At 37.7% G+C, this 26796-nt stretch overlaps 1 protein-coding gene across 7 annotated transcripts in view; it reads left to right on the top strand.

Moving 5' to 3' along the window:
* Positions 1-26796, top strand: part of FGF14 (fibroblast growth factor 14) — a 357381-nt gene that overhangs the window by 325124 nt on the left and 5461 nt on the right. For all 7 annotated transcript variants that reach the window (XM_032442013.1, XM_032442012.1, XM_032442015.1 and 4 more), the window contains 2 exons: positions 22607-22805; positions 25865-26796. The exon at positions 25865-26796 is cut by the window's right edge. In XM_032442013.1, the coding sequence (XP_032297904.1) occupies positions 22607-22805; positions 25865-26004 (339 nt within the window). In that variant the 3' untranslated portion in view covers positions 26005-26796. The remainder of the gene's footprint in view (positions 1-22606; positions 22806-25864) is intronic.

Below are 26796 nucleotides of genomic sequence, written 5' to 3' on the forward strand. Positions count from 1 at the left end.
ACTCACTCAAGGCATGCAGTGAACAACTTTAAAAGTGATATGAAGGAATTTGATTAGCACAGCTTGGGAAGTGATGCAGGCATTTACAAGACTGGTGTAGGTAAAAGAGTAAATCAAGGAAGGTAATCAGACAGTGTTACGCAGACAATGAGCTTTTTCTGAGTATTTTGGGAATCACAGATGTACCTCTGTTCTTATTTGTTGTGAGGTTTTTAACCTTGAGATCTGCTTGTGCTTGTGTTCCAGCAGAAAAAAAAAAAAAATAAAAAAAAATGGGAGAAGCTATGTCTTCTCACTTCTGTAAAGCAGCCAGTAATGTACAGTACAGAAGTCTGCCTTGCTTTTACTTATCTCTAATTGAAATGCATCAGAATACTACTAATATTTTTTCAGTGTAATTTTGATGGAATTTAAGGGATAAGTTAATTTAAGCTGTTATTAAATTTTGCAAAACAGACAGAATTCTCAAAATATATTCAACCTCAACCATATGTTGTTTTAAAAGTGGAGATTGGAAGTGGAACAGTAGATTAATTCTGTCTCTATTTCTTATGGTACTATAAAGGGTATTAACAATATGGTGAGTAGGAGTCCTAAGGCTGATACACTGCAGAAGTTTATTGCAAATCAAAACTAAGTGTGGCATACAGAAAAAAAAAAAAAAAAAAAAAAAGAATTATTTACTATTCTTTCCACTAATTAAATATTTTTCAAGTAATAATTTATCTCTAATGCTACAAAGTAAGTGCAGAAAACAATATAAAAATCATATAGTGACATGTCTTCATTGGCTGAGGATTAGTCTTCTCATTTATTTCAGAAGTAGACTGAAGCCATGATTACAGATATAAAGACCATATGGATTGGCAAAAAATAAAGAATTTGCTATTCCTTGGCTAACTTTTCTATCATTTGGAGTTGATTTCATTAAATGTTATTAATTTTTAAATATATATATATGTACTGGATCTTTTCCATTGTCAGACCTGTTTGAATATCTCTCTAGCTTCCTTCTTGTTCTTGGTATTGGCATGTCAACTAAGAGAGGGGATATTTTTTACTTAATTTGTGGAAATTCTCATGTTTTAAAATGGGCACTAGGAATTTAAAGAGTTTGAGTTTATGATAGAGTAAAAAGAGTAAAAAAAAAAAAAAAAAAACTAATTTAAATTTTACCCAAGCCACGATCGATGGTCAGGACAGGCTGAGGGAGCTGGATTTGTTCAGACTGGAGAAAAGAAGGCTGTGGGGTGACCTCATTGCAGTCTTTCAGTACCTGAAGGGGTACCTATAATCAGGAGGGGGTGTAAACTCTTTGAAAGGGCCAACAAGGGGAAATGGTTTTAAGTTGAAAGAGGGAAGATTTAGGTTGGATATTAGGGGAAAGTTCTTCACTAGGAGAGTGGTTAGGCCCTGGAACAGGCTGCCCAGGGTCATTGTGGATGCCCCATCCCTGGAGGAATTCAAGGCCAGTTTGGATGGGGCCCTGGGCAACCTGATGTAGTAAATATGGAAGTTTGGTGTCCCTGCCAGGCAGGGTGGTTGGGACTTCATGATCCTTGAGGTGCCTTCCAACCGGGGTCATTCTGTGATTCTGTGATTCTGTGATTTTGAATAAATAACCAGATAGTTGCAAAGACGATCATTCACTGTTCCTCCCAGCTTATCAGAAATTGTTGATTCAAAAAGTTATGAGATCTAAAAAGAGGTAGTAAATATGATAGATCATTTTCCCCTTTCTTCTGAACAAGAGTGTTTACTCATTAATAGTTGCATAAGAGTTGTGAAGATTGAAAACTTTTCTATTTATTACAAGAAAGTTGGCATTCTCGAGTAATTGCAGAACAATATAGAAGTAAACTAATACCTAAATAACACACTGAATAACCTTCCTCATAGTTGACTGCTTTGAGCAGAGGGTTGGCCCTCCTGGGGTCTCTGTGAACTGAGTTATTTGGGACTCTGTGATAACTGTTGCTGCAGCTGAATAGGTTCTAGCAAATCTCCATAGCCAAACAAGCCCCAGGTCCCATGCAATGGCCCAATGCACAGCCAGTGGCCTGGTACAAGCAGTGAGGCCACCTCTCCTCTGTTCGCTCTGCGTACAATATGGGGGTCACATCTGCGGTTGCTTGAGAAGAAGCTGTCGGAGGTGTTGCGAAGCCCGTCATCTGTAAATCCTTTCAGAGGTTCTTGAGAATGGGGAGGTGCCTGAAGAACCTGGAGGAACGGCCAGTGTCACTCAGCTCAAAAGGGCAAGAAGGAAGACCTGGGAAAACTATAGGCCCATTCCCAGCCTCACCTCTGTCCCAGGGAAGGTGAACTGGAACAGCTTGTGCTGATGCCATCCTCCAAACAACTGTGGTGATAAGGAGTTATTCAAGAAAACGCCAGCAGGGTTCCACTCAACGGGAGTGGCCCGACCAACCTGGTGGCCCTTTTATGAAACTGTCACTAAGCTGAGTGGACAGGGGGAGGCGGTAGATTAGTCACCTTGATTTCACCAGTAGGGCTTTTTGATACTCTCCCCCATGACAGTCCTTATAAACAAGAGCTGAGGAAAGTAATGGGGTAAGATGGAGTGGGCAAGTGCGGTGTCGCTGGAAGCCTGTAACAGCGCGTCCCCCAGGCTGTAACTGGGCTCCGGTCTGTTCAACATCTTCATCAGAAAGCTCTGATGAGGGGATAGTGACCACCCTCCAGCAAGTTTGCTGATGACACGAAAATTGGGTAGGATTGGGCTGACATGCATGGAAGACGTGCTGCCAGTTGCAGTCGAGAACCCTGACAGGCTCGGAGGAGCTGGCAGTAAAGAAGACTCGGATGAGTTAAACAAAGCAAGTGTAGAGTCTTGCACCTGGGAAGAAATAATTGCATGCCAACCAGTAAAGCTGGGAAGAGCTGCCTGGAGAGGAGCCTGCTGAGAGGGAACCTGCGGCGTCTGGTGGACGGACAGATAACACCATTGTTCCAGCAATAGTGTGCCCTTGTATGCAAAAAACGCGCAAGGCATACCTGGGGTGTATTAAAAAAGTGTGTCCAGCAGTCAAGGAGTGATCCCCCCTCTACCTGGCCCTGGGTGAGACCTCAAGTCGTAATATTGTGACAGTTCTGGGCTCCCCCAGTACACAAAAAGACAGGATCCTCTTGGAAAGAGTCCAGCCGGCCTGCTGGGAGGGGCCAACTAAATCTGGTTGAAGGGCCCTGGAGCACTCCTATAGGAAGAGACAGGGAACTGGGTCTGTAGCCTTGAAAAAAGAAGGATGACGAAGGAATAGATCCAGGTATTATAAATACCTGAGGTGTGGGAGACAATAGTGGTGAGTCCTGGTTCCTCTTGTCAGTATGTGTGGGGAAGGAAACTAGGGTAAGGAGAAAGTACAGCATAGGAAGTTCCGGCACGAAGTGCCGGAAGACTTCTTACAGGAGGGGATGGACACTGGAACAAGCGGGCCTGCCCAGGGAGGTTGGTGGATCCCCTCTCTTCCTGCAGATATTTTAAGACACTCCGCTGGACCCGCCTACCTGTGTGACGAATGAGTTAGGAAGCCTGCTTGCAGTGGGTTGGACTCAATGATCTCTAGAGGTCCCTTCCAACCCCTACAATTCTGTGATTCTGTGATATAGGAATCACAGCTGAGTCTTCCTCCTCTCAAGACAAGATGATAACTCATTATTTCAGTCTTATCCTCATAGCTGTTTTAAGAGTGAGGGGTTGACTGGGAGATGATGTAGCTTCGTTCTTCTTCTTCTTCCATGCAACACCTGCTGTTGAGCTCTTAGCTCTCAGCAATATATGGTAATAAAATGATTCATCTTATCTCTCCCAAGGATTTTCTCATAACCTCTTTGTGTATAGTCTCATTTACTTCTTCAGGAAAATCCCTGGGGAGGATTACAGCTTTTCTTTGTGACTATACTCAGCAGGAATTTACCTCCATCGGTGTTAAATAATATCTTGACCTCACTATTTGACCTGCTATAGGGTCAAATAGAATATTAGGATTCACGGTGTTCAGTTGTGTTCATTTGTGGTGCAGACTGGATCAATATTTTTCTGTTAAGAAAGATCCACATTGATAGCAATTCAGTTCTAGTTGGGTCCCTGTATTTATCTTGACCTCAGTAGATGCAAGCAATTCAGGTTGGTGTGTGAAACTACTTTGCCAATTTGTTTTTGTTTTTGTTTTTTTTTTTAATTATTTTCAGATGTAAGTGCCTTTAACTTAATGACTGCAAAATAGATTAGCTTTTTTTTTTTTTTTCTCTACATAGTTTTAGAGAGAGAATTGAAACATGTTATGATTTAATAAGGAATACAAGGGACAATATAAAAGGTGTCAGTTATTTATAATTTTGACATCATTCCATGATTACTGGGAAGCAGAGATCATCACATTTTTGGATGCCTTCAGTTTGAAGAAGAGGGACAAGTGACTGAAGGTGGTTGTTCAGTGAAACTTAGATTTACCTTTGTCAGATGAGTGCCATGTTTTGAAATAGAATTAGAATATCTCTGATTAATATATTATCTTTGAGTGTCATTTTATATTGTGGGTGTATTTAGCTGCTGAGTCGTTCTAAATATGAGAGCATAGCTCATGGGATATTAAACACTAAATTGTACAATAGCATACAGTTTCACTGGGCAGGTGAGGTTATCTCAGTGTCTACTTACAGCAACTTGCACTGAAAAATATCTGGAATACAGAATCACAGAATCACAGAATTATCAAGGTTGGAAAAGACCTAGAAGATCATCCAGTCCAACCATTACCAGTACTTCCCAGTTAAATCATATCCCTCAACACAACATCCAGACGTTTCTTGAACACCCCCATGGTCACGACTCCACCACCTCCCTGGGCAGTGCTCACCTCATCACCTCATCACCTCACCTCACCTCATCTCGCCTACCTATCTTCAAATAATTATAATTAGTTATAGTTATTCAAATGTCTTAGTTCCAAAATATGAGTGTCTTCCTAATGTCAAGTACACTAATTAAGGTTATTAATATTTATAAGTGTTTGCACCTTGGAGCAGCAGAGAATTTTTAATACAGCTGTTTTATTTCATGTAAAATAAATGTAACAAGCATTCTCCTGGGTGCTGCAAGACTTCTCTATTCTTCACGAAGAAGTGTTGTTCTGTAAGTAGCTCATCTGCAGCTTCCTTGCCTTAAAACAATTAGAGTGCTCGGCAATATGGATTCAATTCATATGAGAGTATCCAAATCAGTAATTGAATGTTCCTGATTTTCATTTTAATAAAATAAATTATAGCTCATAACATTATTATGTTTCATTAAGTAATGTCACAAATGAGAGCCATAAATATTAAATTAAGAAAAAAAACAACACAACACAACATTGATGATTGTAAATTATTCAAGTGTACTTTTACTTTGCTTTGAAATATGTTCTCTTTTGCTATTCTGCTTATTGGCCCTGAGGATTGACTCCTGGCAGAGCTTTAAGCCAGTCAGAGGAACGTTTGAGCCATTAGAATAGAGAAGATTATGCTAATATTGTAATTTTTGAATGGTGTTTAGTTAAAAGCCTGTAAAAAAGAATATTATTAAAGAATTCCTCCCATTTTGTACCTTCATTTCAGTTGTTTATTCAAAACAGTGAATTAACAGTATGGGAAGATAGGCTTCATTAAGTATGTGACAAGTTATTTGCTTTCAACTGTGATGATACCTACAGAGAGCTTTAAACAAGAAGAGACAAATGAGGAAAATAAATAAATAAATAAATAAATAAATAAAGATTTAAAATGCAGTTGCTCAGGGGTATGATTTTAGAGGATAAAACTAATAAAATCATGATAAAGAAGTGGCCGCTATAATAAAAGCCTGTGTATCTCCTGTATTTCAGTGAAGGGAGAGATATTCAGTCCTAGTGTTCAGAAACCATGCTATGACCCAATCAGGACCAGTGTGTCCTTCACCCGCTTACCCACTCTATTGGAATACCAAAATAGAATCATGCAATATTCTGAATTGGAAGAGACCCACACGAAGGATCATGAATTCCAACTCCTGGCCCCACACAGAACCAACAAAAACTAAACTAAATCCTCATGTTTGAGAGCTCTACTCAAATGCACCATGAACTCTGGCACATGAGGCTTTGCCCACTGCCCTGGGCAGCCTGTTCCATATCCGCAGCCCTCTGGTACAGAACCTTTGCCTAACACCCATCTTGACCCTTACCCAATGTAGGTCCATGTGTTTTCCTTGTGTCCTATCACTGTCAGCCTGGATAAGTAATAAGTGATGTTTATTCTCTGTTACACCTCACGAAATTATCTAGGAGGCTTAGGTTACAGCTTTGTTACAGTTTCCATGAAAATAAATGGTAGGCATTACTTTTAAAGAGATGTATGTAAGTGAGCCACTGGAATTACTGTACTGCATTTTTTCCCGAATTTCCATAATCTCATCAAACTTCATCCCAAGACCACTCCATTTGTTTGTAATGATTCTTCCAGATTATTTCTTGACCATTTAATTTTTTAATCTATTTATTTGTATGCTCTCCTGCTTGCAAGTTTTGCCCTCCATACTCATTTCATAGGCTCTCTTTTCTAAACACTCACCCTGTTAAAACACCAGCAGAAAATCTTTCCCCTGCCATGCTTCATAAATTTGAAGGATGGTTTTGAGCCACAGTAGCTTTGTATTTTATCTGCATACCCGTTTATATGAGAATAAGATAGTGAAATGTCCAGTTCTGTGTCCAGCATTGCTTACTCTGTGTGGATAAAACAGCACTGGGATCGCAGTGGGAACCTGTCATCAAAGTGGACCCTGTCCACCTCTTGGGCTTTCTGAGAAGATGCACCATAGACAACATCTTAACTGACTTGCGAAACAGGACAGAATTTGTGAGCTTGGGGAAGATTGTTTATGAGCAGATTTCCACTGTGTACTTTGGGTAACTAAATGCTTGACCTGATTTTCAGAAGGGGTGAGCATGCTGAGAGTAGAACTGTGTGCTGCACAGCTGACTGTGTGGCCTCAAGGTGCCCCTGCTAAACAGGAACTCCAAAATCAGAGACCATCTCCAAAAATGTTGGCATTAAGGTCAGTTTCCCTGGTATTGTAAGATATATGTACTTAGGTTTTTATTCAAGTTCCTTATTGGAAGTGGTGTGTGGATCAACTAGTACAGACCTCTGAAGATACATTTAAAACATTGTTAACTGAAGAAAGAAAGAAAGAAAGAAAGAAAGAAAGAAAGAAAGAAAGAAAGAAAGAAAGACAAAAGAAAGAAAGAAAGAAAGAAAGAAAGAAAGAAAGAAAGAAAGAAAGAAAGGAAGAAAGAAAACAGTTTGCTTGTCGTTTTTGGAAACATCAGATTTGTTTTTGATGCAAATCGCGCACAGTGTAAACAGTGTGTTCTTCTGATTGCAGGGATTGAGAACTTCAGCAGAAACTGTGAACATGATTCACAGTGGCTGTTTTCTCATTGCTGATCTTGTGTAATGAGATAAGAGAAACAAAGCTTATTCTTCAAAACTTGTTGCAGGCATAGGCGGATATATTCTAAGCTTCCAATTCTGTATTTGCTGATGGTGTTGCGCTAATGGCCTTGTTTTTTTTCCATGGGAGGGTTTAATTTGTAGGCTGGAAGTTTTTGAGAAGCAGCAGAGCCACCACACCCTCAAAACCAGCGTATAGCAGAGCATCCCAGTACTGTAAAACTTGGTGCAATGGTCAAGGAATGACCATTCTCTTTGGGCCCCTAGTACAGGAAAGATTTGGAGAGCTGTTGGAGAGGGTCCAAAGGAGGGCCACAAAGATGATTAGAGGTATGGAGCACCTCCCCTACAAAGACAGGCTGAGGGAATAGGGCTTGATCAGCCTGGAGAAGACTGAAAGAAGTCCTTTTTAAAAGGGGATTATAAAAAGGAAAAGAATCAACCTTTTACACTGGTAGACAGTGATAGGACAAGGGGGAATAGTTTTAAGGTCAAGGAGGCAAGATTTAGACTAGATGTCAGGGGAAAGTTCTTCAAAAAGAGAGTGGTGAGGTACTGGAACAGGCTGTACAGAAGGGTTGTGGATGCTCTGTCTCTGCAGGTGTTCAAGACCTCGTTGGATGGGACCCTGGGTAACCTGGTCTAGTACTGGGTCTGGAGGTTGGTGGCCCTGCCTGTGTCAGGGGGGTTGGAACTTGATGATTCTTAGGGTTCCTTCAAACCCAAGCCATTTTATGATTCTGTGATTCTATGATTCATTGACTAGGAAATTCTCAAACCCTTATCCTCAGCCAAACTGCCTCCTCTGCCCTTGAGATTTATCAAGTATACTGAACGTGAAAGATAATGCATTAGGAAGGATGACCAGGTCATAAGTGCCAAAGAGGAGCTATGTTGCTGTCTCAGTTTTGATGCAGTTCCTATTCTGTATGAGCAAACTTTGTCTCTTCACTGTTATTTTCCCACACTTGTTTATACTCAACCCAATGTAGAAATCAGATATTTGAGCAGAGTAATAGGTAGTAGTCTGTAAGCTCAGTGCTCTTTTTCAGCAGCTATCAAAAATCCTTCCAAATGAATAGAAGTGTTGTGGACAAAGTACCACTATTGACAGGCTAAAAGTCACAGAGCAAAGAAGAAAAAAAGAAAACAAGACAGCCTAACACAAAAAATAGTCAGGAAAATCTTCCACATTTTTTGTGGTCAAAGTTCCTTTTCTTAGCCAATTCTCATTATTCTTCCAAAAATCACTTTTATTTTTATGCCTTTTAAAATCTGCCTATGTTCTTTCCTGGCCACAGCACTTGGAGATTATGGATGCATCAAACATGCCGCTCATTCAGCCTTTGTTTCACTGTGGAAAGAAAATTATACAAATTGCACAGAAAGGTATCTCAATGGTGTTTTATCTGCATGGTTGCTTAATTTTTAAAAAATGGAATTTCTGAACTAATGTGATTGATTTTAATTGGCCTTTATAAAAATAGTGTTGTGATTCATGACATAATTTCTTCATACATTTACCTTTCATGAAGCAATTTATTTCATAAAATTAGTACTGTTTAAGCATCAAAACCACAAGGTCTTCTTGTTGGCCTATTCTACTCCTAGGATGATGTAATGTAGGAGCAAAATGATTGTTCATATTAAGCATCCATTTGGTTTTCTGTCTCTGTACTGAAACTGTAAAATTTACAATCAGTTAGTGCTAAAATATATGAATGCTTAAATTTGGCAGGAATAACAGACTACTAGAATCTGAATTAGTTTCATACAAAATAAATAAATAAAATTTTAAAATCTCCAATTCCAAAAAGCCACAAAACCCTAGATCTTAGAATTGTCAGGATATAGTGTAGAAGGCAAAGCATTTAGAACTTAAAAGAGGAGACAGAACATTACAGAAATAATATTAATGTGAAACTATTCCATGGAGGTGTCAGCAGGCATATGAAAGCATACAAGTTTTATAAACTAATTCTCTTTGGAGAGAGAGACCTCTTCTTGATTAGAGGCCACAGAATCATAGCTTTTTATCTTTTTAGTAAACTTAATTAAGAGAAAGAAGGTTTGTGCATAAAAATTATGGAAAAACAGCTCCCACTTATAAAATGTTTTCAGGTTAATAACTGACCAAAAAACAGATGGGAGTAAGAGCAAAACATAGGTATAGTTTCATCTGTTTTAAGAAGGCATACAATACAGTGCTTTTGGGGCACAGAGGGAAAAAACAAACAACAACAACAACAACAACAACAAAAAACAAACTGTAAATCAAGATAAAACTGAGGAAAACAAAGCAGTGTGTTTATAACTCAAAAGAAAGAAAGTGTCAGCCAGAAGTTAAAATTTGCCTTGTTTGATGCCATTTTAAGGCCACAGTAAACAGACATACTCCTCAATGTATGTGAGCATGAGAACATGTAAAAAATGTGACATTTACAGGAAAATAGAGTTCATATGGCCTGTAACAGTATTTTTAATATACTGATGTTTTGATTATTGCGGGAGAAGGAGAAAATACAGTTCAAAAGGCTCTCGAAAGACTTGAAGGAAATGAGCAACAAAGGAACTTTGATCAACAAATTCAAAAAGGACAGAAAGAGCCACAGTCAAGGAGACAGTCTGACAAAAGTGCAGCCAATGCTTGACAATGTGATGGCAGTAAAAGTTTGGTTTGCATGTCTAGGAAAAGTTATTACAAAGAAAGTTGTGCTGGAGGAAATAAAGCATGGTCTAGTGGTGGGACACCATTTGCTTTTCCCTGATGAGAATATGTATGCATATATTTAGTGTCACCTTTCTATCAAGATAGCAAGATATTTTTTTCTTCTGTTTTTGTTTTTGTCATCATTTTGCTTTTCTTGCTTTGGTTTTTTTAAGTGTCTGCGAGACCTTGGGAAGGACAGAAGATAAGAACATATTTGCAACAAGGCAGTTTAAAAGAAAAAGCACAGAGGAATGGCATAAAGGAATATCATCTGAAAAGAAATACAGAAAAATTTGGTGAACCTATGGGCAGTTAATCCAAAGATATATCTCTGTTACCTTTGATTACTACACTAAAGCTAGGAATCAGGTTTGTAGGGCGAGATGTGAGTGTCTCATACTTGGAATTTCCCTGCTGGTGCAGGAGCCTACAGGTGGGCATAGAACACGAGGAGAATGTTTCTTGCCACAAGAATTTGCACTTTGGCATAAGTACATGCTTGAGCATAAGCTCACTGGCCTGGCTAAAGAGAAAACAGAAGTTTTAGTACGGGTAATAACACAGAAGCTGTTCAGGTAAATTAAAATACATGAAAAAAAGTGTAAAGGAAAGTTATCAATGTTATCATGAAACTGGTGTTGGAAGAGACAAAAGCTATCTGTTAAATTTGTATCTATAAGCCACATTTAAAATAACTGCTCTCTGGCTACTGAGTTCAAAGTTGCTTAAGAGGAATTGCCACACATCGGAGGAGAGTAACTTTCTCAATTTCACCCTGTTTCCAGTATTTCTGAATTATAAACGACAGTGTTTGTTTGCAGTGTGCCTTGATGTGCCTTTCTTGTGAAAGAGAGATATGTCTTCAGCTTTGATGAAGCCAGAGAAGAATGGTTTATAATGGAACTGGAACTCAAAATGCCTGTTGTTTTCATTCTCATGCTTTATGCATCAGTAGGTTATTTTTAAGACATAAAACCAGTAATTTGTTTCCATTCAGGAATTTGCTCCTGCTTCATATAAATGATCTAGTAGGGGACACCCTTATTCGTGCTCTCATTGTGTTTTCTCTGCCAGTTGAAGGTGGATTACAGATCGATTTACTCTTTTGAGTTGATTGTAATTTTGACCCTGATCCTGTGTCTCCAACTGTTTTTATATACACAGTTCAGTGATGATATATGTTTTCTAGATCAATTTATCTTTTCAGCTAGCCACTCAAGTCAAAAAGAAAATGTATTCTTAATGTCATGTTCATTTCTCAGGAACACAGGTGATGTAGATTCATTTCCCAGTAGTAGTAAAGAGAACCATAGGCTTCTATAAAATCTCATTGTTTTCTTTGGAACATATTCACCACAGCTGAGCTTCTTTGCTAAATCTGTAGTGCGTGTGGTACTGTATGATGAATTCTGCTGGAAAACAATACTGCATAGAGGGACACAAAAGGGGATGTAGGGAAGATACAAAACTCCTATTAGAGTTTTGTAGATGCCAAAAAAAAAAAAAAAAAGAGGTTCTTCTTTCTTCCCTTTTGCAATCTACATTCTCTGATTAGTAGATTGGAAGGGTTAAAATTTAGAAATTTATACATCTCTTCTTGTACTTCAGGATTCTTTATGACTAGATTAAAACTGTCCTATGATCAATATGTTGTTATCCCTTCAATATTAAGCTTTGATTTTCTACATGACGGTTATAGGTACATGCTGTGACAGACAGCGAGTTAGGTAGAGGCTTGAGAGCAGGGTGCTAACTGATTTCATTGGAGACAAGTCAGATTTCTAAAACCTTGAGCAAATAGTGGCATTGATTACCACTCAATTGCCTGCAGTTATTTCTTAAAATCTTGCTTTGTTTATTGTTGTTATGAGTGCTATTTAGAAAACTATTTCCTTTTTTTTTTTTTTTTCACATCAACCACATATATAGTAACACTGAAACAAATAATAAGCTCTAACCCTTTGCTACCGTTCTGATTTTTATTCTTTTATGATTCTTGACAGACATCTATACATTCACATTGTTCATAATCAGCCTTCATAAGCTTGTTGCTAAAAGAGGAATTTTATCAGAACATCAGGATGTATTCATAATCATCCTACTGTTACCCATCCAGAACAAAAACAAGCATCACTGCTGGGTGTATGTTACAAGTTGCATATAATCATCTCCTATTTAATGAGGTACATTAAATTTGTGCTTTTTAAACATGTATTGATATACACTAAAGTGTCTAAATTGTTTCTTTTCACCACTTCTGACTGGTTAACAGCATGATGCCGTTCCAAAAATACCTTTTAGTGGCTGACATTTTATTTCCCATTAACTGTTAAGTTAAAACAGGAGACAGAATGGATTTTATTTTGTCTTTGGTACTGGTTTACTGTGCAGCTTTTGAATGTTTGTCTCTGAATCTCTGCACTTTAACATTCTTCTAAAAATGGTTAGTTGAAATAACAGCTACATAGATGCTGTGAAAATTAAATAACAACAGGAAAATATTTTTGTATCTCTAAATGAAGTATATTAAGTGAAAACATATTTTCTGCTATTGGTGAAAATGTATGAGTTACATTTATATGTATGTAAATATTTTCTGACGTTTGATTGCAAAATATTAGCAAGAAAAATAGGATTTTTTGTTTATTAGCTAGTTAAAGGATAGACAACTTCACTCCTATGGTACTTCTTCTGAGCAGATGCAGCTACAGTGAAAGAAGCTGTTTTGCTGGACTGCTCCTAAATATGTATTTAGGAGAAAAATATACATACTCTACATAATAAGAGTTAAGTAAGAAACATCTGAGGAAGTTGTCTTTGCCTCCAATACTTCAGTGGGCAGTTGCAGCTTTTCTTACAGAATGGTTTTGTCTCCTCAGATAGAGTTTTCTCTGGGCCTACCTCTCTCATTGTCCTTACGGACACCAGCATAGAAAACGGAAAGTTTGACAAAGGAACATCAACAAGAAACTCATACAGTTATCCTCCACTAATTGACTTGTATTCACTCTGGCCACTACCTTTTAAAAGTGATGATCATTTAGTCCTGGAATAATTCACGCACTGAGAGATCACAAAAAGATTACAAGAAGAAAAACAATTTCATGACTGTAAAGAAAAGGAAATAAATTAAAAATGGTACACTAAAGTAGGCCACTTCATATAATTTGAGTGTTCTTGCAACTTTTTCTAGCTCCTCAGCTTGTAAATCACACCCATTTAAAACTTATAAATTCACACATCTTCTGGAGGGAACACAAAGAACTGAAAGAGTCTGAAGTATATCTTATAAAACACCTCACAATTTTCCCATCTATCTATGTTTACTTTTACATTTGAAGATAGCTATGGAATCATCATAATATTATACTTGAGGAGGGGTATGTATATGAAAATGTACTGTCCAGATGACATTACACAATAGTAGACAGTTAATGTTGATAATATACTAGTCAAGCAATGGTGAAAACTTTTTATTATTATCCAGTGTTATTTATCCAGCGTTATGGTACACTGCAGAAGAGCAGAGATTTCATTAATGGGAACTACAGAGAAACCATTATCCTCCTTAGGAATTTTCTTGGTATTTGGTTCTTTTAAAATTCTGCATGTTTTCATGATGTTTTATATTCTTTGAGGTGCTTGGGATGAGGTTTGAAGTGTCTGGATAAAGTTATTTCAAAACCGGGAGAAAGACAAGTTGGTTTATTCATGTTCTTCTCTGAAATGTTCCATAACTACAGCAGAAGAAAACATTCCCTACAATGCACACTATTTCTCTTAGTCATGACTTGGAGTCTGTGCCTGCCTTACTGATACTGGATTTCTGTAATCACAAGAATGCTGTACAGGAGATAAAACATATCTTTTTGTGTTGATAAAACAAAGAGTTATGGCTGGTGTTTAAGCTGAAACCTTAAAGCAGATTTTTACTCCAAATTTAAATTTTAAGGGAAGGTAAGTGCTGAGGATTACGCGGGGAGGTGAGAAAGAAAGAAGATATTTCACTAGTGCAAGGATTCTAGCTTCATTTTCTTTAAAGCCAGGATCATTCTCAAGAAAGTGAGTAGACATTTCTGTGAAAGTTCAGAGAAGAACTGAAGCAGAAAAGTAATGTCACCTCACTCTTTATATGTCTGTGGGGTTGAAGGAAGATGTTATGCATAACCACGTTATAGTGTGTGATGGCTGTGGGTGGGCTGCAGCCCATTCTAAACAAGTATTTACTAATTTGATTTATCATAAGTTTTCATTTTGCTTCTCTTATTCAATTGAGGTAACACTTTTTTATCAGTTTTTTTTAAGTATTCAAGTTTTGGCATGTAGAAACCACAAACTCAGTTAATTTTTGAGACTGCTCCCCTAAATGTTCTTTCAGATATCTTTGAACTTAAACAGCCTTGACTTGCTTACTTTTAATGTGAAATTCATGATTCAGATCTACATTATGGGCTTCATTTCAAAAACATTAGTTCACTTTTGGAGACAAACTGTATAAATAACATATAATTTGCATCAAGAAAACTTTGTTCTATTTCATCTATATCCCACTGAGTCAATGACTCTGAAATGTAGGTATCAATCAGAAGAATGTAAATATCTTAGCACTGCTTGTGATATCATATTAATTCTATGTGGATGGGTGGAAGAGAGTGAGAGAGAGTTCTGTTGGTCTCTATAAGCAGGAACTGGAGATCATTCTTGAAGTTATTATTTAAAATACACTTTTATCTGACATCTTTGTTTAGTCTTGCAAGGAGTAAGTTTATGAAATTGATGGCCATGTGCAATGCTTTGCTTACAAGACGTTGTTGCCTGTAATCAGTGTTATTTTAATACAATCATTGCTACTGGTCATAAGGAAAACAATTTCTTTGTTATGAAACAAGGAAGTCTTTATAATCCAAACTGCTTTGCATTCTGTTCCAATCTGGATAGAAGATGAAGCCAAAGTCAGGCTGCAATCAATACCATCTTTAACACACAAAAATCTGTCTAAACTATTTTTTTGCAATTTTGTGCATGCTATGGGCCTGTTATTTGCAGCCTTATTGTAGATGCTCATGAATGTGCATGAATAATAGAACTGTCATATTGTTAAAATTACCAGTCATAACTCTGCTTAATTAGAGTGCCAGTTCACAGAATCATAGAATCATAGAATGGCTTAGCGTGGAGCAGAAATTAAAGATCATCTAGTTCCAGTGTCCCTGCTATGGGAAGAGTTGCTAGCTACTCTGTTAGGCTGCTCAGGATCTCATCCAACCTGTCTTTGAATGCTTCCAGAGATGAGGCATCTACAACCTTTTTGGGTAACCTGTTCCAATGCCACATCACCCTCTGAGTAAAAGATTTCTTCCTAATTTCAAACCTAAATCTCCCCTCTTTCAGTTTAAAGCCATTCCCACTTGTTCTATCACTATCAGACAGAGCAAAAAGTCAGTCTCCCTCCTTTTTGTAAGAGCCGTTCAAGTACTGGAAGACTGCAATGAAGTTCCTCAATACTCAACCTGTTCATGTTTGTTTCTCAGGGGCAGCTCTTCACAGTCTATTCACTTCTTAACATAGAGGGCAACTCCTCCAATTTTCTACCCTACCCATCCCTTCTAAAAAGCTCATAGCCCTCAGTCAGTGCATTTCAGTTATGTGAATCATCTCTCCTTGTCTCCATGATAGCAATAAGATTGTAGTTCTCAAACTGCACCATGGTTTCCAGTTCCTCCTGCTCATCTCCCATGCTGCATGCATTGGTATAGAGGCACTTCAGCTGGGCTTTTAGCCACATTACCTTCTTGGAGGAGCACTCCCAAAAACCTCTGGGAAAAATCTGAAGTTTTCCTCCTGCTTCCTCAGTGTTAATATTTGCAAGAACATTGGTTTTTATTAAGTTTTACCTAAATTTAGTCCGAAGTTGTGGGGTCACATTGATGGGTCTTTTCAAATCCAAGAAGGGAAACAGGAATTATAGCTAGTATAAAGACTTTTGTCTTTATTGCATTCTCAATGATTCTTTAACCAGCAGGATCATTGTTTCTTTTCTGCATGATATCAAGTCCTGTGTTGCTTTGCTTAAATAGATAAGTACATGTATTAGGAATCTTACAGAGAACAGAAGCAACATTAGCTTTGTAAAGCCAACATTGATGTTCTCTCACTGTTAGAATATATTAAGGAAATTTTCTGTATAAAGACTGAAATTTGCGTGCACAGACTTCTGAGCATTTGCTTCTTTCACAGTATGCTTATAAGATTGGCAGGTTCAGCTATTACTGCCTCTTTTTTTGAAGCTTTGTTAGTAATGGTACTGCAAAGTTCACAGTACAGCATCTAAAGTCTCCTGGAATCTTCCTGTTCTTCAGTATATTCCACTGTTAGTTTGCACTTAGAAAATTCTGCTAACATTGCTTGCAATTGTTGCTGCGTTTAAAATTGAAGTCTGTATTAGGGAACTTATAGGCCCAGATCAGCAGTATCTTCTAAAATACAGGGACTGTTTAATCAACTTATCTTTCAAGAAAATATGCATACATTGATGAATTTGGGGCTATTTGAAGAGGAGTTCCTGAACAAGATGATTTTGAACTGTATGCTTTGGCTAGCTTAAATGCTGGGGGTACTGATGGGGATTCTTGGGTGTCTCTTTTGTTCTCTTGTATAGGCATCTGTCAAATAGGCATCTTGCATGACACCTGCCTAACTCATCTAATTCAGTGTTCAGAAAGTCAGAGATATACCAATACAGGTATTTTCCAGTTCTCATGTGCAGGTGAAGCCTCAGAATCTCACCATTCCTGCTGCTTGAATGTGTCCATGGCTTCACTTTATACCCTTCTACAATGCTGCATCTGTTGTCTGGGGTATCATCGTTTCACATCTTGGTTCATCCAGCATCTTCCCCTCCTTCATCGATAAATTCAGCACCACCCCCACTGTTTCTCTTCAGAGGGCTGCCACAAAGTACAGTTCCCAGCTTCAATATTTTAACTGTATTTCTCTTCTCTGTTGAATGCCTTCTCCTCATTAAACACAGTCTGCTTCTCTTTAATTTTAAGGTCCTTCTTCATGAGTCATTTCCAACCTTATTATCTGCTATCAAAATGTCACTTCCTCCTTTAACACCACCCAAAATACCTCTGTGTATACTCTGTGGTGCTTTTCTCATTTGGCAGAAGTCAGTTAGCCATAAGCATCTGCAAAACTAGTGTTGTCTTTTCTACAGTCTCTCATTTGTCATCCTACCTACCAAAAATGTCTGATAACCCAATAATAGTATACTGAGATCATTTCTGGAATGTTTTGTTTCCTTATACCCTGTCTTTGTACAAATGGTAAGCTGTTCCTATCAGGCAGATCTGTGCTTTCAAAGCACAGATGTCTTGTTTCACCACCTTGATTTATAAGTGCAAATAATAAGTAGGATCAAAACAGGATTAAAGCTGGTATTGTGTTCTGAAATATATCAATAATCAGGATTTTTTAATGTGCTTGATTAGGCTGGCTGTTTCTCACCTGGCAAACTCCTTGAGTTTGTCTTACTGTTGTGTTTTCTTCTTAGTGCCATGGAGCAGCTCATTCCACCTGCTCACACTTCATGCAGGTGTTACCCCTGCTGCCCCAAAGGCAGCAGCAGGCTCAGGCACAATCTGCAGCCAGAGACCTGAAAAGCTTCATTCAAGTCTGTCAGGATCTACTGAACCAATACAGAGCTGAAAGTGATAATGTCCTGGATCACATCATCACCAGTGATGACGTGATGTCACTACTATGAGCTATAACCAAAACAGCAGTTCATGGAGTGGCAACATGAATTTCCCATCAAATAAAAAGTTCAAAAGGCAGACCTCAGCAGATGAAGTAATGTGCAGTGTCTTTTGGATAGGAAAGGGGTGATCCTTCTGAATTTCCCAGAACATGGAAAAACCATCAACTATGACAGCTACACTGTGATGCTAAGCAGAAGGCTTGAACTTCCAGATTCACACTAGCAAGAAAGTAACCTTTCTCTTGAAATAGGATAAGACCAGACCCCATACCCATGTGAAGACTGTGAAGCGCATTGCCAGTCTTGGCTGGACTGTCCTGCTATGCTCACCGTATAGTCCCAAGTTTGTGCCTTCTGACTTCCATCTGTTTGGGCCAATGAAAGATGGACTGTATGGGTAACAGTTTCCTAGCAGTGATACAGTTATAGCAGCTGTGAAACAGTGGGTTACCTCCACTGGTCTGGATTTTTATGAGCAAGGCATGCATTTCATCACTGACAAAAATGCATAGCTAATGGTGGTGATGATGTTGAAAAATAGTATTTTGTAGCAGAGAATATACTTTATAAAATAATGTTTTTGTATTCTTTGTTTTTGTTATAGTTTCTATATAAATAAATAAGAGGCATTACTTTTGGAGTGACCTACATCCTACATGTTATATAATACTACAACTATAAGTTTTAGAAACATCTGTGGGAGTCCCAAAACTAAGGTCTCCCCAAGGGTAAAACTTTTTGATCCCAAGAGGGGAACCCACTTGCTGTGATACTTATTAACTCTACAGCTTCCAGGAGAATTATAACATCTCCAAATAGGACTCATCAAGCAATATCTTGTTAGTAAGCTAGCACAAATGTCCAAGTGGTAGTTCTTCCCAGCAAGTCACAATTTAATCCATCCTTCTCCTCCCTAGGTCCCAGGAGGCCATATATGATTGAAATTTATAGCCAGAGTTCTATCCTGGGATTTTGGAATTTGGCATTTGGCATGTACTTTATTTTTCAGATGTTTCTTTGACAGTAGTAAACCAACGTTTAGGTAAGATTTCATGTTAAATCTGGGCACTGACCTTGGAAGAAAAATCCTGAGCACAAGTTCTTGTTTGCAAGTCACATCTGGTTCTGCAATACATAGACTTCCTAATACAAATTTGAAAAATTGTCCTGCAATTAAAACTGAAGATGTTGTTCTTGAAAGGAAGATCTAAATGATTCAGCTCAGCCACGTGAAGATATATAAGATATATATTATATGTATTTTATATATATATATATATATATTCTCTTATATATGTGTGTGTGTGTATGTATATATATATATATATAATATATATATATATTCTCTTATATATATATAAGATATATATAAGGTATATAAGTATAATTTCTTCTGCCTCAATACAAATAGGCAGGTAGCCTAGGAGAATGCTCTCACCACTGGCAAAATGTAAAATGCTATTGTACAGCCTTTTCTTCTAACAGTGACTTCAAATACAATGGAATGTAGATGACTTTTTAAAGGCAGTGCAGTTAGCCCATGATGCACATTTTCTGAGTTCTTACTAGATTAAGATTTAGCTGCATAGAGCTAGATTTGGACTAGGTACATGCAGAAGCAGTGCTTTAGGTGCCATATTTACTGGAGAAAATCTGGGTGTTAACAGCTTATTCAGCCATATAAGATATTGTCTGTATCAAAGCAGAAATCACTGTTAGACATATTCCTCTCATGGAAGGTGCTTATTCCAGAAGCTCTTTCCAGAGTAATTCTCAGAGGAATCAGTGGCTATATTCCAGTATTGTCACCAACATGTGCCTAAATTTAATTCATGAGTACTCTCTTTCCACAGCGCTGGAACTATTAGTGTGCTTTAGAGTAGTATATATTTAAATGACTGTTTGATTGATTTTGTCCTGGGCAGAATCGCATCCTTACACTGGACAAATGCAAGCTCTGTCCAAAGTTTCTATAGTACAAAGCCATCTGGAATAGAATAGCTAAAATAATTTGGAGTAGGATTCTGTCATTCACGTTTGACTCTTCCTTCATAAAGAACACATTTGACTCTTCCTTCATAAAAGAAAAACAACCAATCAATAGCAAAAACAAAAACAAAAACAAAAACAAAACAAAAACAAAAAAACAAAACAAACAAACAAGACTGTTACTTTGCTTTTATAACTACAAAATAGTAGTGATGCCAGTTTGTGCTGTCAGCCTGCATCCAGGAGTGGACTGGATTCAATTGTATTGAAATAGGGTGTTATGGTTTTTTTTGACTTGGTAGAGCAAAATAACTGAAGTTTTGTCTTCTGTGCAGTCAGAGAAACTGTTGTACATGCCAAAGAAAAGAAGGAGGGAACAACTGAGTTTGATTCAGAGACGAGTTACTGTTTTAAGGAATATTGTTTAAGTATCCTAATGGATATTGTTTGGAAAAACATAGAAATACCACTCACGGGCAGCCAACCATCTCTAGAATAGAGGAGCTGAGAATTACAAATAGCTTCTGTTTATAGCAAAAAGTGGCTATTGGGTAAGTAGTGTTTATGGTAATTGAGCTTTACAAGGAACTAAAATGTAGTGTGAAGCACAGGGGGAAGCTTTTGCAGTGAAGCAGGTAATGAGGAGATCTGTGTAGTCAATGTAGGCAACTCCTGATTAGCATCTGCCGTTTCAACAGCTGAGGAACATGACTTGCATGTAAATGCCTGTGCGAGGGTTCAGCAGGCATTCCCTCTAGCCTACCACCCTGCATTGTGGCTTTGAGTCTCCTTGAGCCCTGACGTGGTTTGAAATCAGCATAAGGGGAAGGAGAGCAGCACAAACAGCAGACGTCTTGGAACACAGGGAGAAAAACTCTGATGCAAAGAAGATGCCGTTAAGAAATTTCCTCTCATTAGTTTTCAGGACTTCTAGTTCAGACTGTATTTGCATTGCTGTATGTGTATATAAATATAGCTGCACACATAGGTGATGCAAAAATATGGCCTTTGCACACATCAGAAAATTTCTTTTGCATCTGTAAATGAGTGTGACCTGGAGGCACTTAAGTGTAGTTGCTCATACAGAGAAAGCCACCTGATTTAAGGCAGGTTTCCAGGTTATTTCCCAACTGCTGCAGTAAATACTGCTGTTAGTATGCTTTTGAAGAAGATGCACCAATTCTATTTTTTCAAGGTTAAAAAATACTCCATAGTTGAAAAAGCTATTAGTATACCTGGCATAAGGTAAGACAGCTTTGTTTACAAGTGGTAATGTAAGCCATATCAATGTGAATACTGTATGCCACTTAACGTAAGAAGAGAACTTTATGGTACGTGGATTGACGTGTACTACAGATAAAGTATTTCCATCTTTGCTTTGGGGATCTGTGTCTTTAAAGACTTTGTTTTCCAAAAAGGAAACCTGTGGAGGCAAAAACAGCTGTGAAATCCTTACACTATAGAGGCAGCTGGGTCTGAAATAGAGACCCAGAAAACACCTTCAGAGAGTTAACTCTCTGTATTGTGCAGGGTCAGTAGTAAAAACAAAACAAACACACAAACAAGCAAACAAAGTTAATTTGAATGGAAAAGTGCAAATAGATGATATTTCCAGAATTTTAATTCTTGGGAGAGGTAACTGAAAGAAATATAAATACAAAAAGAAACAGATTTAGGGCTAAGAGATTTGTGAAGTTTTAGCAAGTTGCCTTCCCCTTTCCCACTTCCACCTCCTCCTTTTATGATGGGATTATCGTTCACAGGTTTCAACAGACATGTCCAATCACTGAAAATCATTCTACACTCACACATAATCCTATTTTGTCATGATACAAAGTACAATATTTTTTGTCATCTTTGAAAAGAAAAGGTAATTTATTTGCTTATTACTTGCTTTTTTTTTTTTTTTTCTTTATAATATACGTTCACACTTCTATTACTGTTCACTTGTGTTATTTAAAATCATACAAATTTGGCTGTTGGGTTCTAGAAGTTTGTGCTCAAGTTACACCTTAATAAAGCATTCAGTACAGTAGTTCTGTTAGTGAATGTGACTTCTAGAAACATAAGCAATAGTGGGGTGAATGCTGAGAAAGTCATGGAAAATGGAGTAGCATTCTTTGTACAGGAATTTGTACATCAAAACAGCACTTTCCTATGGTTTTTCAAGCCATGCCTACTCTAGCAAATTATATAGTTTTAAATGTTATTAACAGCTATTTTTAAGCAGTATATATTTGTTATTTCATTTATTGCTTTTATTGCACCTACCAAGTATGTAAAAGCTAAAAAATAGTTTTTGATCAATTTTATTTATTTATTTATTTATTTATTTATTTATTTTAGCACAGACATTCTAAATCAAGAAAAACAAGGATAATCTTTCAGAAGAACATGAGAATAATTATGCCTGTATTTTAAATACTGTTTTTATGGTTGTGTCTCTTCTTTTGTAATTTCAAAATATACTATCCTTGTTGAACAGATGGGGAAAGAGAGGTGGTGAGAGGTGAAATAACTTTACCTGGAGGTCAGCTATAGGAAGATGATAGATCTTCTGGTCTCATAACAGAACGTTATTAAACGTCATATATTAAACTAAGCAGAAGCAGCAATTTAAAGATGCCATTTAATGCTTACCTTTCCTCCCACAGGAACTTTTTACACCGGAGTGCAAATTCAAGGAGTCTGTTTTTGAAAATTATTATGTAATCTACTCATCCATGCTCTACAGACAACAGGAGTCCGGAAGGGCCTGGTTCTTGGGTCTGAACAAGGAAGGGCAGGTCATGAAAGGAAACAGAGTCAAGAAAACAAAACCAGCAGCTCATTTTCTACCCAAGCCATTGGAAGGTGAGATGCAGTCCATCACTGGCAGATCCTCCTATAAATCTCAGGGAGAGTAAAAGGAATGGTTTCTAAATTAACCTATATGAATGTGTGCGCCGTGCACAGAAGCTGCTCTAAATGACAGTTCCCAGGATTCACAGAGCAGTTTTGTACATAGTGCATAGTGTTGCTAGAAAGGGCATATCTAAAAGCTTTCTTTGGAGGGATTAGGAGGTCATTTTACAAGAAAAGAAATCTTTTGTGGGTATGTATTCTGCCAGCTTTAAGATATTCTCTTGCTAGCAGCAAAAAGTGTTATGAGTCTTGCAATCAGAAGGAAAGATGGACATTGTGGGATAATTCAGAGTTATAAATGGAATGGAGGAAGTGTATTTCAAGATAAAAGCTTTCTAATGCAAAACACAAAGGTCTGTTTATAAAACAGATCATACTTTATTACTTAGCCAGCTGATGTGATGCACATAACTTGACAGTTGAAGCGAGGTAGATGCAAGAAAAAATAAGTTGTACTAACCTTACATACTAAAATGATGTCACACATTCCTTGGAAAACACATTTGCTTTTCTCCTGGATTATGATTGATCTATCTATGTCCTATCTATTTATTCTGCAGGCCATCTCTAACGTACGTCACTTTTTGTGTCATGTCCTCTCAGCTCTCCAAATTTCACTGAGCTACACATAGCTCAGTCATTCTAAAAATTACCTACTTAGTTAGCATCTAAAATAACACACTAATAATGTTTTAGTTAACAGTCCAGTTCTTTTTCTTTTCTTTCCCTAACATTTTAACTTTAGAAGTTTTGATTAGAGGATGAGTTTATTAATGTTAGATTGTTCCTTTATTATGAAACTCTGAACAATGCTTTTTTTAACTTTAAGTCTGAACTCAGGGTGATGTCTTTGTTCTTCCCTTGTTTCACAATGTTTTTGTATTTTCACAAGCTTTCAACACTACTGATATTTTATAAGTCAGACTCTTTATATTAAAACATAGCGTCATAACACAATGCATTTTTAAGGTAAAAATCCATTCATTAGAAAGGAAACAAACATTTTCGTTAACATTTGGAGTCAAATGCTTTCAAAATTTCTCAGGCCTAGCACAGAAATAAGTTTTTTTACATTGCCTATGAGAATCTTAAAATATTACAGCTCTGATATATAACTCCTTGTATTTTTATCTCATAGTATTTGACTTAATATTTTTGTAGGTTGTACTGTTACTTCATCAAATTCTTAACTCAGCAGCAAAGAAAAGTGTTCCTAACACATTTCTGGGGTCACACCCTGAAGACAAAAATCATAACCAGCTTTAGATACTCTAGAAAAGATATTTAATTTTAGACTTTCATATGCCATAAAAGAATTTAGATTATGTTACTGGAAATGTTAGAACAAGTGTTTATTAGTTATCAAATTCTATATCTCTTATGAAAACCCCACACTACTGAAGACCAGTGCCAGTTCTTTGATGCTCCTGCCTCCTACTTTAATAAGCCAAATGATTAAGGGTTTGTGCTCTCAGTGGCAGCACAGAGTGAAACCCAAATTCAGTGCGATGATTAATTCCTTTGGCTGCTTTGATATCTCTTTTAACAGAGCTCTGATATAAATAAAGGCTACTGAAGTTAGGTGTAAGTGGAAATAGTACCTGACTCACTGACATGGAAAATGGAATTGAATTATCCAAGAGCATTAATCATTAAGAAAGCTGGAACTGTGTAATTGAACGCATATATTTCCCTCAAAGGATTTAAACTGGTTACATAGGGACTGAAACCCAGGGGCAAGCTTTTAATTCATCTAAAAATTCAGTTAGTAGTTTAGTTTGGAGCTTTCTGCACTGCATTCAGTGTAGCTTAGTGTCTACTGCATACTTTTTTGAAAAGGAAGAACCAAACCCCCAAATTTCATGTGGACTCTGTAGGACAGTCCCAAACACTTCTTCAACTATAATCAGAAGATGTTATAACCATGCTTCTCGGACTTGGGAACCAGATGTACAGATGAGATGGACTCAAGCCCTGTCTTGCAGTGTAGGGCTAAAAAAAGGGCACTTACATCCAGATAACTCATATTTTACCACTAAAAAGTCATAAAATACATAAAATGAGTACATAAAAATATATGTATATTCTTGTGTCTGTCTCATATACATGACTGCTTCATATACATACATGACTGTATTTTGTAGTTTCTGAGGCTTCTGTAGTTCCTTTTAGCAGACGAGTATAGTCTCCTGCTGTTTTTAAGAGATATGGTAGAAGTGAGTTCAGAGTGTCAAACAAAGATATCAGTCATGCAAAGTAACTGTGAGACTAAATAGTTTCCCATCATTCGAGAAACATGGAGTATATTAAAATATTAGTTATTGTAGATAATTCTGTTTGAGATATGTTCTTAAATGAGATGTGCTCTTAACAATTGTCTTTCCTTCCTTCCTTCTTCCTTTCCTTTCCTTTCCTTCCTTTCCTTTTCCTTTCCTTTCTTTCCCTTGCTTTCCTTTCCTTTCCTTTCCTTTCCTTCCTTTCCTTTCCTTTCCTTTCCCCTTTCCTTTCCTTTCCCCTTTCCTTTCCTTTCCCCTTTCCTTTCCTTTCCTTTCCTTTCCTTTCCTTTCCTTTCCTTTCATTTTTTTTTCCTTTTTTCTTCTTCTCTTCTCTCTTCTCTTCTCCTTCTCTCCTCTTTCTCTCTCTCTTCTCTTCTCTTCTCTTCTCTTCTCTTCTCTCTCTTCTCTCTTCTCTTCTCCTCTCTCTCTCTCCTCTCCTCTCCTCTCCCTCTCCTCTCCTCTCCTCTCCTCTCCTCTCCTCTCCCTCTCCTCTCCTCTCCTCTCCTCTCCTCTCCTCTCCTCTCCTCTCCTCTCCTTCTTCTCCTCCTCCCTCCCTCCCCTCTCCTCTCCTCTCCTCTCCTCTCCTCTCCTTTCTCTTCTCTTTCTCTTCTCTTTCTCTTCTCTTTCTCTTCTCTTTCTCTTCTCTTTCTCTTCTCTTTCTCTTCTCTTTCTCTTTCTCTTTCTCTTTCTCTTTCTCTTTCTCTTTCTCTTTCTCTTCTTCTCTCTTTTCAGTTGCCATGTATCGAGAACCATCTTTGCATGATATTGGAGAAACAGTGCCAAAGGCTGGGGTAACTCCAAGTAAAAGCACAAGTGCGTCTGCAATAATGAATGGCGGCAAACCACCAGTTAACAAGAGTAAGACGACATAGCCAGATCCTCACAGGTGTTGTGACTGAGTCCTGAGTGCAGTTGAGCAATTTATCCTTGCCAGACTTCCCCTCTGCAGTGTCTGTGGATCAGCTCACAGCAAGTGGCGTCCTGGTGCGTGGCTGGTTCTGAACTGAATCATTGCAAGCGGATAAAGCTCAACATGTAGCTCCATCCACAATGAGAAGACATCTGGATGAGCCAGCTAAACTCAGACCATGGAATGCCCTACCAGATATTGGAATGCCTTTTTAATATCTTTTCTGTGACTGTGACACTTCATGTGAATGACATACTTCACAAGTACACTTGATACCTTGCCTGCTGACAATTACCCATAATCCCTTTTTGAGTCCAGTTTCAGCAAAATCCATGTGTTTAAGTTCTATTTTGTAGCACACAAATAATCAAGTAATTTCTAGGTAGATGCTGTAAACCTGTGCTATTATGGATTTCTCTTCTTCCCTTTTTTATAAGGCTGCTCGCTCCACTGTCTGTGACCTTTTGCAGGGATTGTGTTTCTCTATAACTTTAAGTGTTGCCGGTGGCTTAGTTTTGAAAGTAATCAGGGAATCAGGAAGCCTTCAAAAATCTATTATTACAAATTATATCTATAAAGAATAGGATCGTTGTCTCTGGCTTACAATGCTGATCAATGTGAATACTCTTTAGTAACAGATACTGTGCTTCTGAGGTTGGCATTATAGTGGAGGGAAGAGTGTCAAACACAACCAACAGGAGGTTTTCTGAAACGAGTGTTTGGCATCCCCCTGTAGTTTCTTTTTGTGTGTGTG

This window comes from Coturnix japonica, chromosome 1 (assembly GCF_001577835.2).
Source record: "Coturnix japonica isolate 7356 chromosome 1, Coturnix japonica 2.1, whole genome shotgun sequence".
In the NCBI taxonomy this organism is placed as follows: domain Eukaryota; kingdom Metazoa; phylum Chordata; class Aves; order Galliformes; family Phasianidae; genus Coturnix; species Coturnix japonica.